Source organism: Dermacentor variabilis, unplaced genomic scaffold (genome assembly GCF_050947875.1).
Source record: "Dermacentor variabilis isolate Ectoservices unplaced genomic scaffold, ASM5094787v1 scaffold_12, whole genome shotgun sequence".
Taxonomy (NCBI): Eukaryota; Metazoa; Arthropoda; class Arachnida; order Ixodida; family Ixodidae; genus Dermacentor; species Dermacentor variabilis.
This window is the reverse complement of record NW_027460280.1, coordinates 37,745,047-37,761,837: the sequence shown is the minus strand read 5'-3', so window position 1 is coordinate 37,761,837 and position 16,791 is coordinate 37,745,047. Positions and strand designations below refer to the sequence as shown.

The 16,791-nt window shown below is 45.3% G+C and overlaps 1 protein-coding gene across 2 annotated transcripts in view; it reads right to left on the bottom strand.

The window, feature by feature from the left end:
- The window catches only part of mura (ring finger protein murashka), a 168,681-nt gene that overhangs the window by 29,960 nt on the left and 121,930 nt on the right, over positions 1-16,791 (bottom strand). For both annotated transcript variants that reach the window (XM_075677384.1, XM_075677385.1), the window contains 3 exons: positions 8,506-8,845; positions 4,730-5,068; positions 558-740 (listed from right to left, as the gene is read on the bottom strand). In XM_075677384.1, the coding sequence (XP_075533499.1) occupies positions 558-740; positions 4,730-5,068; positions 8,506-8,845 (862 nt within the window). The remainder of the gene's footprint in view (positions 1-557; positions 741-4,729; positions 5,069-8,505; positions 8,846-16,791) is intronic.

Genomic DNA, 16,791 nt, shown 5'->3' with positions numbered 1-16,791 from the left:
GTCACGGTGTTGTGACCTTAGAAACAGACTTCATTGAGTAATATATGGCAACAAACAGTGATATAAACGAATTGTGAAGAGTCTGGCACAACCCCTGCACACTGCTTGCCATTTGTAGGTCACTTCAAGTTGCTGGGATTAGAAAAAAGATCTGTCATATTAATATGTTCATTATCCCTGTAGTTCATCACGCCTGCATGAGAGTTAAACTGGTACAGTGGCTTCTCTTGTCACTTATATATGAGTTCAATGCACATAGACTTGACTGTATTTCAAGAAACAGATGAATCTGTTAGTACAATGGGGGTGTGGACACTTTTTGTTTATCTCGAATCAAGATGTCATGAGCATCAATTCTGGGTTACATTTCTACGTAATACTATGCATGTTAAAAAAATGTTGTTTGGAAGTCTAAACTTCAGCCCCTTAAGCAATATCTCCCCAGTTCACCAAAATGTCAGCATCGAAATGCCTTAGCATTTTCTGTCCACTCACACACCCTAAGAATGCAATCAGTTGCAGTGTTGATTGTGGAAAAAGCCTAAAGAATAACGCACCATGCATATGAAATCTGACTGAGGAGTCATGGTGGTCACAGTGTCTGGCAGGAGGTGGGAGATCGGTGGTGATGGTGAATGTGTGCCTGGTGCTGCGTGATGGCTCAGCTGGGGCGATAGGCCTCCGTAGGCACCACCATTTCGCCGCTGTTCTGCAAGCAGCTCTAGGTCTGGCTCCTGGGACTGGAAACAGTACAGGAAAGTGCAACTTACAGTTAACAGTTTACATAGGCAGAACTGGCAGCCTTGCGATAGATCACTTCGAAGGGAACAAGAGGAATAGAATATTCTTTTAGGGGAACAGTATAGGAAAAGTATAGTTTTATATTATTTATCCAGTTGCCAGCAATTACCTATAGACTAGTTAATGTAACCACAACAGCACCTCCAGCAAATGGTCACACATTCAGCAAGATCTTTGGCCAATCTACTTCTAAAACTTTACAGGTGATTCAGCTGGCATCACTGCCATGATTAAAATGAAACAGTGGGGTCCAAAGAACAGCAAAACACAGAAAATGGCACAGTTCCTGTTCCTTCCTTTTGTGCCTTTTGAATCAAACCTATACCAACTAGTCAAACTTACTCACCTTTCAGTGCTTCTAGAATGGAGATCTCAAACTCTCCAACTAGTGCTGCCCTGCAAAAGCTGTTCCTGTCCTTTTTTTCTTTCTTTCGGCCTTTTTCGTTTTTTATTCTTCTTCATCGGACACAAACACATTCATTGCAACTGCAATACTGACATAAGAGATTACTATACATGACACGTCCCTTTCCACCACTGGTGTAGTAAAATGGTAACAGTTCCTGAATTATACAGGGATCACTGCTCTTCATACAGGGATCACAATTGCAGAACTTAAATGACCATGTGATAAAAGAGAAGAAAGAAGGAATAAACACCATGTACAGTGGGTGGAGACTGTTCTTGGCAATATATCATACCCTGCTAAATATAGCTTTGCTACCTCAGAACTATCACTTTCACAGTCAGCACTAAACAGTATGACATTGCAAAACTTTTTTATTAGGGGTTTGCGAATATCGAATTCCATCAAATCAAATTGAATAGTGGACGTTAAATTAACTTGATTCACAAATTGGACATCTACTATTCGGCTTTTCGAATATTTGATATAATCGGTGCAGAGGCCCGCTCAGTGCCACATGTTGAGCGCACCACAAAGCCCCTCATGATCGATGCCTGAAAAGCGAGCGTTTCACTTCATTTTTGGCATAAAATGAGAGCTGAGGGTGCCACGGACCATGCCAGTCCACCTGGGCTTACGCGGTGGCAGTCACTGTGAACGCTTCCCAACATCGAAGGTTCATTCGAAATGATTGAAATGCTAACACGACACCTGGACAGAGGGAAAGTCAACAAAGGTAGCTTGCACTTCGTAAAGTGCGAAAGCATGCACGAAGATAGGGCCAATTATCCACCAACAGGTGCGCAGATCGCGTTGGATACGCATGCCAATGATGCCACTTGAAGAAAGGTCACTCTAACCTGCACGCATTATTTTAGGACCGATCTCTAACGAACCCCGTTTATAAGCATATTAGCGGCAAGCATTCCGCAACAGCTTGTGGCCCATTGCCACATTGGTCAGCGGCAAATTTTCATCACGGCCACACTGCCTCGGCCATTAGGCCTAATCGGCACTGCTTCATCGGGGGTTGGTGACTAAAGCTACAATTCGGTGCCGAATCGACACAGATCTATTCGCAGCAGCTGCACGACACTCGGAAAGTCGACAAACCGCCTCGCAAACAAAAGCCAGAGATGGTGGATGAATGAGGAAGTGGATGAGGAGAGAGAGAGGGGGGGAAAGGGCATCACGTACTTGCTGTCACCCTCCGGATTTCAGATTCTTTGACAGGTGGCAAATCACACCGAATCTATCGTGCGGACGTCACCTCTTTACCATCTGTGCCAGATACGCATGGTGCAGTGAGCGAGTCACGTGATGCGTGGTCCTTTCATTCGCCGCACAAATCGGCCCTACAATAAGCCACCTGCCATAAAGTTGGGAAAGCAAAACTTTTTTTACAATAAATAAAAGACTGCCGCAAAACACAGGCCCGCTATGAAATTGAGCTGAGCTATGCCACTAAGGGGGCCATTATTGCACTCACCATAGGGGTCAGGCACACTGGTCAGGCTTAATTATCCAGAGAAGACCAATTTTAGGATCGAAAGAAGGAAAGTTTGGACCCATAGAAATGTATGGACACCGGCCAGCACCTTCGGTCAGGATTGAATTAACCAAAAATTCAAATTAACTGGAGCCAAATTAACAGAAGTCTACTGTATAACAGAAACCGAAATTTCAGACACTGCATAATACACCGCTAAATTTTTCCATTATCTACGAGCATGGTGCTGCAAACATGGTGGCCATGAACGAAGTTACTGCCATGTTGACTTCGCACCAAACAGCCAACTTCAGTTGCACACTCCCAACGAGGCAGTGCTGGTCAACGTTATTAGATTAGGTTCAGTTGTCAAACTTCTGTGACTGTGTGGACCTGCCACCAATTCTCGCATCCCATGGCACTGCTGTCGCTATTTGCTCGGTCAGCACGGCACGGAAGGCAAAGCACTGTCCGCAGCTGTTTACATAGTTTGGCAGTGTGTATACACGAGTGTTTTGCTGCAGTCTCGGTGCTTTTTGCAACACCTTTACATTTGTTAAATGCCGTGTGCATTTTGAGGAGTTTACTGTCCGTATCATCAAATTTTATTTTGTGATGCAAATGCATTTTTATGCCCGGTTCCTGCAGCAAAACAGGCCTTGAATGCGCAAGTAAAGTTTGCTCGCAAGCGAGCAAAGCTCATGTTGGTTTGAACATTTCACTTGTGAATGTGGTGCTCTGATGAAAGACAATAGTGCTAGCATCATTTTTTTCATCCTGAAATAAAGTACTAGGGGGTGTGTATATCAAGGGAAGGTGCCTTGTATTTATTCCTACTATTTGAAAGGAAGTGCACCGACTGGCCTGCAGACGGCTACAACTTATGATTAATAGCAATTATTAATGCTAATTAATTAATTTATTTATTTATTTATTTATTTATTAATAATTCGTATGATAGTGAAATATTTGTGGAGCAAAGTAATAATAATAATATTTGGGGGTTTACGTGCCAAAACCACTTTCTGATTATGAGGCACGCCGTAGTGGAGGACTCCGGAAATTTCGACCACCTGGGGTTCTTTAACGTGCACCTAAATCTAAGCACACGGGTGTTTTCGCATTTCGCCCCCATCGAAATGCGGCCGCCGTGGCCGGGATTCGATCCCGCGACCTCGTGCTCAGCAGCCCAACACCATAGCCACTGAGCAACCACGGCGGGTTGGAGCAAAGTAAGTGACAGGAAACGAGAGACGGGATATGATGCTGTCCCTCTTGTGTTTCCTGTCACTTACTTTGCGCCTTAAATCTTTCGTTAAAGCTATGTACCAACTTGCCCACCAGTATACTCTAATTAGCACTAATCAGCAACAGCTGATTAGTAGAGCACAGAGGACGGCCAGGGCTGCTGGGGCCCTGGACTAAGGACTCCAACAGCGTGCTCTAAGGGGAGTGCAGCAACCTTACAGCTCAGTAAAATTTTTCGATCAATCTAGTAAACGCGAAGCTATACAAACATTAAAAAGACATCGGTGAAAACACTTGCTGCAGTCATAAGTTGCGAAATCAGAGGGACGAGCGCCTTCGCCAACGCAGAGCTGCACCCGCATAGAGCTACCTGTGGCGCTCCCACCATATGGGGGCAAGCCAAGGCATGGAGGCGCCCGCATCCGGCGCCTGCAGAGAGTTCGACAACTGAACCCAGTCAAGTAACGTTAGTGCTGGTTAGGGGTTACGCCTAGTGGAGGCAGTACAGCTGTGACAAAAATTTGCTGACAGCCGGCAAGCGGTTGGCAATAAGTCACAATGCCATAGTAGAGCCCTCATGATTAACCTTAACCACATGGGGTTCTTCAATGCACACCCGAAACCTTACATTCTGCTACCATCCCCCCTAGAAAACAAAACTATGACCGCAGCAGCAGAATGCCATAAGCACAGAGTCATTAAGGTGCACTGCAACTGACATGTTGCAAAAGGAGTTTAGTTTCAGAGGCAGGAAACAACAAATGCAAACGCCAGAATATGCCCACCTGCGACAAAAGTGTGGCATGTTGTGGTGCCCTCTGGTGGGCGGCCATTGGCGCAGCAGCAGCCATCATCTGAGTCGGGTGGAGGAAGGCTGGTGCAGCAAACTGGTGGTGATGGAAGCAGCACCCACAAGGCGCCACATGGTGGTGGCCCGAGGCGGCAAGCAGCGGCGTGGCAAAGAAGGAAGGCGTGAACAGTGGCAGGTGGTAGTGAGGTGCCGCCGCAGCTCCCCCCGCAGCACCAGCTGCCCCCAGGGGGCCCCCGCTGCTCGCCATGCTGCTGCTTGTGCTGCACACAGCAAAGGGCTGTGCTGGCACAGCCGAGGCCAAGGTCACAGGCACCTGGGCACAAAGCAGCAGCATGTGTCCTATGTAGCATAGCAGAGGATGCTCATGACACCACACTGATTTCATGGGTACCCTCCCACCCCCATGGATCCCTTTACCACTCAGGAGGAGGAGGACGGGGAGTCACAACCTGTCACCTCCAGCTTAGCAAGAGAATGCAGCAGCAGCCACTGAGGCCAAGTTATAGGATAATACTATGTTGAGTTACATGGGTACTCCTGAAGTGCACAGGCCACTTCTATACAAGGTTTCACATGCGATAGAGTATATTTTAGTTCTCACAATATGAAAGAAAGGGCCAATTTTACCTTTAAGTTTTTCATGTAGCTCTATCTGAAGCAATATATTGCTCCTACAGTCTGCCACAGATGGCCAATCATTGATTATTAAGTAAACGACAAAGTTACATTAGAAATAAAATGGAACCCAACAAATGTGTGATTTAGCTGCAGAAAGAGACCCAAGCCATAGGACTGAAATACTATGTCAAAAAGTAATGTCACCACTGCCACAGTTTAAATGCAGGGTAACCTGGGAAGGGGAAGTCCTAACAAACACAGGGTTCACAAAGAGCAATTGCCAGTCTGCTTCAATTTAGTGTTTGCCTTTAGTGTCCCTTTGTGGTGCACAGCATCATATGAGAAATGCACACATCACCACTTCCCACCACCTTCCATTATGGTTGCCCTTAAGTGCGAAGCCTCCCAGGAGCACTGAAAAATTTTTCACACAACTGCAAGAGAGTCTATTGATAGATTGCAGGCACTTAAAATTATTATTTAGTATTGAAAGATGTTTCTTCAAGCTTGTTAATATTTAATCGCAATTGAAAGACTCCATGCTTTGTGATAAAATGTCATGAAGAAAACATTTGGGAGAGCAAGCCTGCTGACTTAACATATCATTGGCACACAGCATAGCCATGTTCATTTGCTTCGAACACATGCAGATTTTAGGCATGCAACAGCATGTACAAACACCCCAACAAGCACTTGTGAAGAATGGTGATGGATACTAAACAATTTAGCAGACATTGCTCATCTAGTAAGGTTTAATTTATGAACTGAACAAAACAGCTATTAAAGGGACACTAAAAAAACACTAAATCAGTTTATGTAAAGTATTCATTCAAAGCCCTATTTTCATTAATTTCACAGTAATAGGTAGGTTTTTGGAAGAAAATATCAAGGTCAAAATCCGTTGTTTTTTCCCCCTTATTAAAACCCCAGCGCAGCTACGTCAGTGCAGCATCACTAATTTCAAAGCATTTTGTCATGTTTGAGCCACGCTGGCTCTGACAAAGCGGTAGAAACTTGCTAGCCTTCAGCCCTTTTGAAATGCAATCAGTCCAACCTTACCTATACGAAATAAGCTAGGCCAGAGTAAATGTCAAAATCTGACGCCACAGAGAGCTGGTGCAGGAACTTCAAGGGAGCATCGCCACCTGGGGATGTATTCTTGGCCCTTTGGCAATACTACCACCTTTGCATGACATAGTGATCAACCAGCCAATCAGCTCATTTGGTTTTGCTCAACCAGCCAATCAGTGCACACCTGATGGCCAAGGCAACAGTATCACTGAAAGTGATTGTCCCAGAATATATCCCCTGTATTTCGCTTTGGCATCTTTTCTACCTTGCCAAGCCTCCTCTCATGGCAAGATTGGCTTTTTTGGTATAGTAGAAGAGTAGTTTACAAGTACAAGCTCAATTTATTTTTCTCTTTAGCATTTTTAATTAACCCAATGATCCAGGACAAACTGCTAATTTCTCAGGGGGCTGACAATATATTGGTAGCAACATAATTTCACTGCTTTCAATTCGTGGAGCACCTACCACAACACAGCTTGTGTGCTCAGACACAGCTAGAAGCGTTTTTAGAGGTGCACCATGTAAGAAGGCTATAGACTCCACTTGTAGATTACTACTAAGGTATACTACGAATTAAATTTTGGTGTAGCATTGGCAGTAAAACCTACTGGCCAATTTGCAGCAGCTCTTTTTTTACTGCATTCAAGAATAGCTTTCCAATGAACCCTTCCTTGCTCCATCATGAATGGTAGTAGCTGATTAAAACCAATAGAGGACAGTCACTAATATTATGTAAAGATTAAATTGTGGGGCTTAACAACCAGAAACTGTACAATGGGTTATGACGGACATTGTAGTGAAGGGCTCCGGATAAATTTTGAACACCTGGGGTTCTTTAGCATGCACTGAATGCATTATACACAAGTGTTTTTGCATTCCGTCCCCATCGGAATGCTGCTGTCGTGGCTGAGATCAAACACGTGACCTCGTGCTCAGCAGCATAATGCCATAGCCATTGAACAACCAAGGTGGGTGGCACAACATTGCTTGCAGGTTCTGATCACTTTCATTCACTTCAAGCACTCAATATAAAGCTCACAGCTGCTTTCCTGAATATGATTATTGTATGTCAAATGAAATTTACAAGCTGTAAAATAAGGCGCACGAAACATGACCAGCATCTTTAAAATAACTAGAATTTTTGTTACTGAAACAGGATGCTGTTGCACTGTTGCTGACAATAAAGTAAGCGTGTTACTAGGTCACACAGCTAACTCTCAAATGTTTAGCGAGTGTGAAGTTAAAAAAAAGGGGGGGGCTGTTTCCTATTCCTTAATATACTGCCCCTATTAAAGTTTTTATGACTGTACCAACCAGACCCTTTCCCAGTTTGATTATCAGGCTTGTCCAGGCATTCATGGACATTATTTTGGTGGATCTAGTAGGAGTTCAGAGTAATCAGAACCCATGCTTCAGCCCACATCCTGACTGATCATCTCTAGAACTGCTTGCCAGCAGTGCATGTTAATAGTCAGAATTGGCTGGGCTGGCTCTGCTCACTTGTGATGAAAAATTCACGTGCACTGGTCACACCCTCTTATTCTTTAAATCTAGGATATAAGCTTGGACTACTGTGTGCAACATAACGGATGGGGAAGCAGCGTGAAAACAATGGACAAAGGAAGGCACAAGCAGCATCTACGTGCACAAATGTGCGTGCACATTTCCCTCTTAGTCGATTGTTTTTTGTGGTGTTTACACTGTTTCATTGTCCCTTCTGTAAATTACTTTATAACCAGACAAAAGGTTTAATGCACTGGTGTTTTGCAAATGTGGTTCTTTCTGTCCTGTCCTTTCTTTATTAGAACATAACTTGCAACTGTAAGTACTCCGTTGCATGGCATCCAATACTGTAATGTGCGCAGAATCTCAGTTGCCGTGCGACATAAGTCTGGTTTTGGCCAGTGGTGCACAGATGCTCATAAGACAACAAAAGCAGCCCTACCCCTCAAGTTGCTTCAGACAATTGGTACACGCTGTTGGGGAGGGGTGGGGTAGTCCTTGAAAGCGGAAATGTGTGCACAGGCTCCGAAAGGGGTCAACGACTCCAGCCCAACTGACCTGTGTCAAGTCGAAGACAAAGCTTGGCGCCTGTGGGAAAGCTTGCACAGGGCTGGCAGCACTGAGCAAGGTGCCCACCGATGGCTCCCAGGCCACACGAACACCACTGGTGCCCCCAGTGCGGGATGGCGTTTGTGCCCCGCCTGCAGCGCCAGTTCCTCCATGGTGATGATGGTGGCCCACATGGTGGTGGTGAGCCATGGGGTGATGAAGGTGTGGCTGGAAGTTGCGCTGCTGCTCAGGCGATGGTGGGCTTGGCCGCCAGCCGTGCTGGGCCACGGGCGGTGGTGGTGGTGGTGGCGGCGGCGGCTCACGGTACCGAGGCCGGCGCATACTAGGGCTGTGAATGCACGCATACCAAGAGCACATGTAGAGCCCTAAATGAATATGCACGAAGAAGTGCAGTCCAGTGCCATAGAGTCACAGAACTACATCCAGTCACACGTACACGATTTTCCAGCCATTCAGTCACATCCAGTCAGTCACACGATTTTCAGCCATTCTAGTGTAGGTGAGAAGTCCTGTTCAAAAAAACCTATAACATGGACAGAAAATCTGCCACTCTGGCAACTTTTTGTCATTATTGCCCTCTAGGATATGAGCAAAGTGGTGCCTTAAAGTGCCTCCCTTTGTATAGGAGCACTGGCATCAGGCAATTACACCTGGTATTCAGTTGATAAATGTTAGTGCCTGAAGCCCTTATCAGCCCTTGTGGGATTGACTCAGGTCTGCACGACTTCTCAGTGTATCCACTCATTCCTCACTGTCAGCTGTCAGAGGTAACTGAAATTTGGGCACGCCAGGGTACCAATGTCAAGCAAGGAAGACAGAAGAGTGAAGCGCAGTGGCAAAAGCCCAGAATGCAGTCGCAAATCGTCACAGGAGAGTAGCTCCAGCTCAATGAGCGCAAGAAACAGGGCCCACAAAACAGGCAAGAAACAGTGTATAAACAACAAGGCCAAGAAACAAAGCTGGAAGAGACAGCCTATTAAGAAATGAGGCAAGCAGATAACTTTAACAATTCTTAAACAGAATTCTGCACAATGTTCATGCAATTTCTTTGAAACACGGATGGAATAGGCAAAACATTCTTGTCCAGTCCATTTTTTTCTGAGCTCATGCAGATTCTTTTTCAGTTATCAAGAAAAAACAAATTTTGCACTCAGTGTAGAAGCAGAATTTGCTAATGCAAGATATGCACATCAATTTAACAGCAAGATGATTCTGCTAAGGCATCAATGTGCTAAAGTGTTCAGTCTGCCTCAATGCCATGATCTCAAACTTTTGCTATAATGGAGTGCAGAACTTGGGACAGAATGCAAGCAGCATACTGCACTCCTACAAGGCTAAATACTATAATAAGTTTCTGCAAAGATACAGCAGGTCTAAGCATGTCATGCTTTGCATGTAGCAGTTCAGTGCATTTTTTCCGTAAGTCAGACAACAAAGTAGAATAAGGGCAAGTTCAGAATGATTGTTTTGAAGTTGCTGCTAGTTGCTGCTAGCAAGCAGAAACACTTATGCTGAGACCATGCATTCCTTCTAAGGTCTGGTAGCACATGTAACATGGTAATAATATGTGTGATGCCTCTGTAGGAATGGCACATCAGTGTCACTCTGAGGCTCAAACTAGTTGCTCCCCCTCTCCCCTCTGTCTGTGTGTGTGTTGCACACACACATTTTTTAGCTTCACCACTACTCCTGACTTTTTCTTCTTTTGACTGGATGCAGAGCAGCTACACAGGGTATGCCAGCTAACGTTAGCCAAGCTCTTAAAAATAAAATATAGAATGCACGAGGACGCAACAAATATTTCCTCACCTGTCACGTACCACACTGAGAGGATTTTTTTTCATAATTGAACTATCGATAATCACATGAGATTAATTAAACTTTTTCATTACCGAGTTGTGGGCACAAATTTTAATATAGATGTAATAATTGTTTTAAAACAACCGATTCAGTTGCTTCCAGTGTGCTATGTCTCGTGTAATTATTTTTTCCGCATTCTAAAGAAAATGCACAAAATATGAGAACTGCTGCATGATTACGCGTTGTTACGATCGGCCTGCCGGGGTACTGCTCTGCAAAGCTATCTCAGCCCGCTGCAGGTGCTTCGATCGACCCACAGTGGTGGTGCCCTTCAGAGAACCGGCAAAGACGACAGCGCTAACCGATCATAAACTTCCTTCGGAGAATTGGAGACCACGGCGGCATTAATTCACCATGCACCTTCTTAGCAGAGTCGGCGACAGCAGCAGGGCTGGGCACGTTTGGCGGACCGTGTATTGTTGGTTGATTTGCCATGGCCTTCATTGTCTTTTTGCAGCAAGAGCTTCTCTAACAAAAGGGTGCTTTGTGGTACGTTTTTCCTCGGGCCCCAGGATTTGTCGCAGTCTGCCGACACTCTTGGCGACTACCGGAGAAAGCCAGCTCTGGAATTAAGAGGCGCCGGCTGGGGTCAGGCGTGACCACCTGGCTACGAGGACCCGCTCAACTCGGGTTCTGGGAATCCAAAGTGCGTACGTGTGTGTGTGAGCCCTCCCCCTCAAAGGTGGGTCGACTACGCCCAAACTACTGTGGACGGTCCAATTGGACAAAGGCTGAACAGCAGTTTTGCCTCCCCTAGGGATCTATGGAGGACAGAGGCTTTTTAAGCGGCACTTTGTCGGCTGCTAGGAGTGCGCTCGTGCTCGAGAAGCAGTGTGCTTGGAGCTGTGTGCTGGTGTGCTGTATGCTTCCTCTTGCGTGCTCCATTTGAGACTCACGCTAGACTGTCGAATGTATCTCTTGTTTTAATGTAAATATGTAAATAAATCCTGTACGCCTAGTCCTGACGAAGAGCCAGGTCCTCCCTACAATGACCTCCAACCCCAACAGCATCCGCACACCGTGACACCAGTGATCCCAAACATTACTCTGAAGAATCAACTCTGCTCAATGCTTCTGTACTCCTCAATGCTGCTGCAGGCTGCATTGGCTTCGTGCTTCATGCAAAAAAGGCAGTTCGCAGTGACCAACCCTTAACTGAGGCCTCGCCTCTTTCACATGGCTACCGAGCCAGGCACTGAGAAGAGTTAATTCTTCTGTGTATCAGCGGGGACCGCTGGTGTCTTGGCACATGAACGCATAATAATGCAGCTATTTTCGTACTTCACACATCTATAACGCAGAAAAAATAATTATGCAAGACATAGCACACTGAAAGCAACTGAATTGGGTGTCTTAAAACACAATTAATTGTTTTCTATCAAAATTAGCGCCCTCAACTCTGCAATTAAAAGTTTGTTAATCTCAATTTAATTATCGGTAGTTCAATTATAAAAAGAAGTCCTTCTGGTGTGGTACTTGACTGCTGACAGAATACCATTGCTTGCGTCCTCGTATATTCTATATTTTATTTTTAAGAGCTTGGCTAACGTTAGCTGCGACACCCTGTACATGCAGGCCACTCCATAAAGTGAGCAGCCTTTGTGGTGGCAAATTTGTTTTTCTTAAGTTCTAAAATGCACACATAAGAAGTTCAGATCCCTGTAGGTGGACACACATGGATCTATTACCCTCTGCAAGAAACTCTGGGGCTCAGTGGCTATGGTGTTGGGCCGCTGAGCACAAGGTCGCGGGATCGAATCCCGGCCGCGGCAGCAGCATTTCGATGGGGGCGAAATGCGAGAACACCCGTGTACTTAGATTTAGGTGCACGTTAAAGAACCCCAGCTGGTTGAAATTTCCGGAGTCCTCCACTACGGCGTGCCTCATAATCAGAAAGTGGTTTTGGCACGTTAAACCCCGTAATTAAAGAAACTCTGTGGCGGGACTAAAAGCATTTCATGTTTTTAAGCCCACTCATTGTTCAAGGCTCTTTGTCCTCTTGCCAACTGTGAGCCTGCTGCATCTAGCGATATGACGAAAGGATTCTGGCAATTAAGTAGTTACACACTTCAGCCAGGGTTGCCAGGTTCAGTGACTTCTTGATAAATTGGCTACTTTGAGAGGCTCCCTGCGACCGAAAATCGTGATTGGTGACTTGGTTACTCTTGGAGGTAGGTGGCAATTGGTAGGCAGTGTCCAAATCACCCTCCCCCTGTCGACCCCCTCGAAGCAACAGCTCCAAACAGCAGATCTTGAAAGTCATGCTTGTGCATCCTTCGTAGGACAGAAGCAATAGGTGGTATAATAAATATCACGCCCATCGACAGTTACCTCTACTGAGAATCTCAAGGACCATGGTTCTTGGCGCCAGAAGAGACTGCAGCAACTGAAAACACGTCATGGCAGCCATGACATTAAGGGTGCCAGTGTCTATATGACTATGCGACTGTGTACCAGGGAGAGTAGAACATGTGTGACGTAATGCAGTTGGCACAGGAACATTTGAAGTCATGAGAGTTTACTGTACCAAAACTTGGGGCATCACTTTGGATATGAGAAAGCGCGCAAGTGCATGGCAGAAATTATCAAAACGTTAGCTGGTCATTATGGTAAATTGGTGATAACATTTGTTCTTTTTGGTTGCCATCAGTGAAGCAGGAAACTACATGTCTTTGTCACCCTTTTCTTTACTTTTGTGTCAAAAAATGGCAATTGTGGGATTTTCACACTGTGGCTACTTTTTTGGCTACCAATGAAAGCTTTCGCGCGACTTTTATGGCTACTTTTTGGAATTTTTCGGCTACTTTTTCTCCTAAAGACCAGGCAGCGCTGACTTCAACGTACACTTGACTCGCACACAAGCAAGCCAAGAGATAACAGCACCACAACCGGCTACAAGGGTGAGGAATGCCTGCAGTTGCTAGCAGAATACATGGCTAACAAGCTTAAATCCCACTCCCTCCCACCCCTTTCTTTGTTTGGTGCCTCCTCACCTCAACTTAACAAGGAGCTGGAGGAACCACTAGCACAAGGGGAATTGGAGAGAGCCTTCAAGCGCATTGCGAGAAAATCAGCTGGGCTGGATGTGTACCTCCTTTGTTGTTGAAGAAATGTGGCATACAGGCATGGCAGGGAATGCAGGTGATGCACTTAATGCAATACTGCTACGTGGATCTATACTGCAAAGCTGGAGGTTATCCAGGATCATACTTGTGCTGCAGAAGGGCGCTGACAAAGGCCTGCCCGAGAGATAGAGACCAATAACAGTGACATCAGCTTTATACAATCTATTTGGTCACGCACCTGGGGCGTGAGGCTAATGTCCTTGGAGAACTCCAGAATGGTTTGAGGTTTGGCTGTTGTCTGGAGGACAACCTTTTTTTTTTTTTGTGTCTCATGATAGAGATTAGCAGACTTGAGGGCAGAGAGAGAGTAATTGCCTTCCTGGACATCGCTCAAGCATACGAGTCCATAGTGCATGAAGTACTGGGACAAAACTGCAGTAACGTGCAATACCTGGGAGCTTGCTCCACATACTGCAAAGCTGTATATACGGACAACTGTACAGTAATAAACTGGGACGGGGCCAACACTCGGCCAATAAAGGACCAGAAGGGATTGAGACAGGGCTGTCCTAGGTCTCCAACACTCTTCATGTTATTCATCTCTGAATTGGAGAGACGGCTGGCAGAATATAGCCAAGGCTTCGATCTGCCATACATGGAGGAAGGGGCTTATCCCAAATGCATTCTGCCAGTTCTGCTATATGCAGATGACATTGTGGCACTGGCAGGTAGAGTCTCTGACCTCCAAGCCATATTGGATGTCTGCTTGAAAGAGGACACATCTCTCGGGCTACGCTTTAATGCACAGAAATCAGGGGCAATGCACTTTCGCACAGATGAGAACCACGAAGAACTACTCCTCCGTTTACAGGGAGGTCGCACTGAATGGTTCGACAGTTACAAATGCTTCAGAGTAAAGATAGCAGCCAGCCATAATTACCTCTTTAGATATAAAGAGCAACGAGAAATGGCTGTCACCTGCAGGCCATTTCAGGGAAGTCGGGCTCTGTGGTCTTAACAAATTTGAAACCATATGTCCTCTCTGGAAGGAAGTAGCGGTGCCTGGGCTCACCTTCAGCAACTCTGTCACCTGTCTCTCATTGTCGACGAGACAAGTGCTCAAAACCAGGCAGTGTGAAGTTGGCTGTGCAGCTCTAGGCACGCACAGGTTCACATTTAACGAAGCTGTACAAGGCGACCTTGTTTGGTGCTCCTTTGAGGCCCGAGAGGCAGTGGCAAAACTATCCTATGAGTGTCGGCTTGATGGTATGCCGGAAGGCAGGTGGGCTAGAGAAGCTTTAAAATATGTACATCTGTGGCACCTCAGCACCAAGTGGGTGGCATGCACAAGAAGGCTCACGAAAGGATACTGAATAGTTCGAGCTAGGCTCTCGGCTCTGCACCAGCCGACCCAGCGGCAGAAACTAAGGAAGCATGTAGCCAAAGTCGAGCATGGTCTCTTGAAAGGTACTGCACTACAGAAGATGATAACGTCCATCTACTGTGCCCAAAAGATGGCCAGAAAACAGTTTCTATGTCAATCGCAAGGGGGAAAAAAATCCACTGTCCTACTCCTATCACACTGGAAATCAGCATATTCATTCAGTCTCATCTGTGATGTACTTAGGCTTAACAATCAGAAGTAACCTTAGTTGGGACAAGTGCATTAATAACATTTCTGCTAAAGCATTTGCTAAACTCTGCTTCCTGCGCAGGAAACTAAAGAGAGCTTCATGAACTGCAAAGATGGAAGCATACCGCTCAGTTGTTCACCCAGTTCCAGAGTACAGATCCATTGTGTGGGACCCTTATTTCGCAAAAGACATTGCCAAGGTGGAGTGCGTTCAGCGCCTCGCTGCCAGATTTTGTATGATTATCGCATGTCCTCTTCCATCATCAAATGTTAAACAAGCTTAAACTAGAACCCTTACATGTGTGGCGACAGATCGCCAGGCTAAAGTTCATTTATTGTTCCATAACAACATAGGCTTATCATGTGATAAATATATTTTTCCACCACCGCCTAGGTCCGTGAGGTTGAATCATTCCGCAGTAATGAGACGTTACTTTGCAAGGACCGCAGTTTTTCAGAAATAATTTTTCCCCCACACAAGTGAACAGTGGAACTCTCTGCCTTACTGTATTGCTGAATGCTCAGGTTTGAAAAAAATTTCAAGAGTTGTTACTCGTGCACTGTAATTCCTTCCTGCTTAAGCAGCACTAGCTGCCTGCAGTATTTCAAAATAAATAGAATAGAGAAGGAGTCCATATACGATAATTCCAGAGGCAGTGGCTTGCTGAGCGAAGCCTGAAGCAGAGTCCTCTGAACACAGCCACTGCACTCCAAATTCGCGTCGGACTGACCCAAACTGGCCCCTGTACAACTGCTCCAAGGAAACAATAAGTAATTAATATTGAGTGTCGTGGGATTCTGCCTCCAGTACCGATGAACCTTGCCAGACCCGGAGCCACTGGCCCTGGCGGGGTCGCGGATGACAGCTAAGCGCTGGCAATGGGCTTTTGCCAGGAAGGGCAGGACTCACAGTGGGGAGCAGTGGAAGAGGCTAAGAGGAAATTGAAATTACGGTGGCGCTCCAGAGAATCCCATCAGTGAACCAGTTCAGTGGTGTGAACCAACGCTTATGTAAACATAGGATGAGCCATTTGTCTCCGTTTTCGTGTTCTCTTTTTTTCCTCTCTGTGTCTCTGTGATTGTACTTTGTTAGTTTGGTGTTTATATGTACCCTTTTTTTAAAAACTGGATTCTTCTTATGAATGCCAGCTCTGAACTCTTGTTGATCACCTGATGCAAAGGGGGATGCATAGATCATCATCATCATCACGAGCTGCTCAGTAACGGACACTGTATTTGTTTCATGCATGGAGGAAGGAAAAATTTTTCCTTCCTCCATGGTTTCATGCTATGTTGTAATCCACCTATTCGTTGCTGTTATAGATGTAATACTCACACACAACAAATGTGAAAAAGAAAACTTTTTATGATCTCAGCTTTAATGCAACATATATAAGGCTGATTCAATTCAAATTCAGTTTATCTTGCTTATAAAAAAGAGAAGCCAGAACTAGTGGCAACGTGGCCTGGCAGAGGCTCTTGTCCTGTTGACGTTCAGCATACAGGTACATTTTACCTATAATATAGGTATGTTTACATGCATTATAGTCACATTTTGAGACATACTTTCTTTGTGCAAATTACACACTAAAAATTATTCAGATGAATTATTCATCTGGCAAACTTGAGAAGCAACAAAAAATTATACATATATAAATATCACTTTTCTACCAGGCTGATGATGGCACAATAATTACTCAATACTTGAGTATTAAG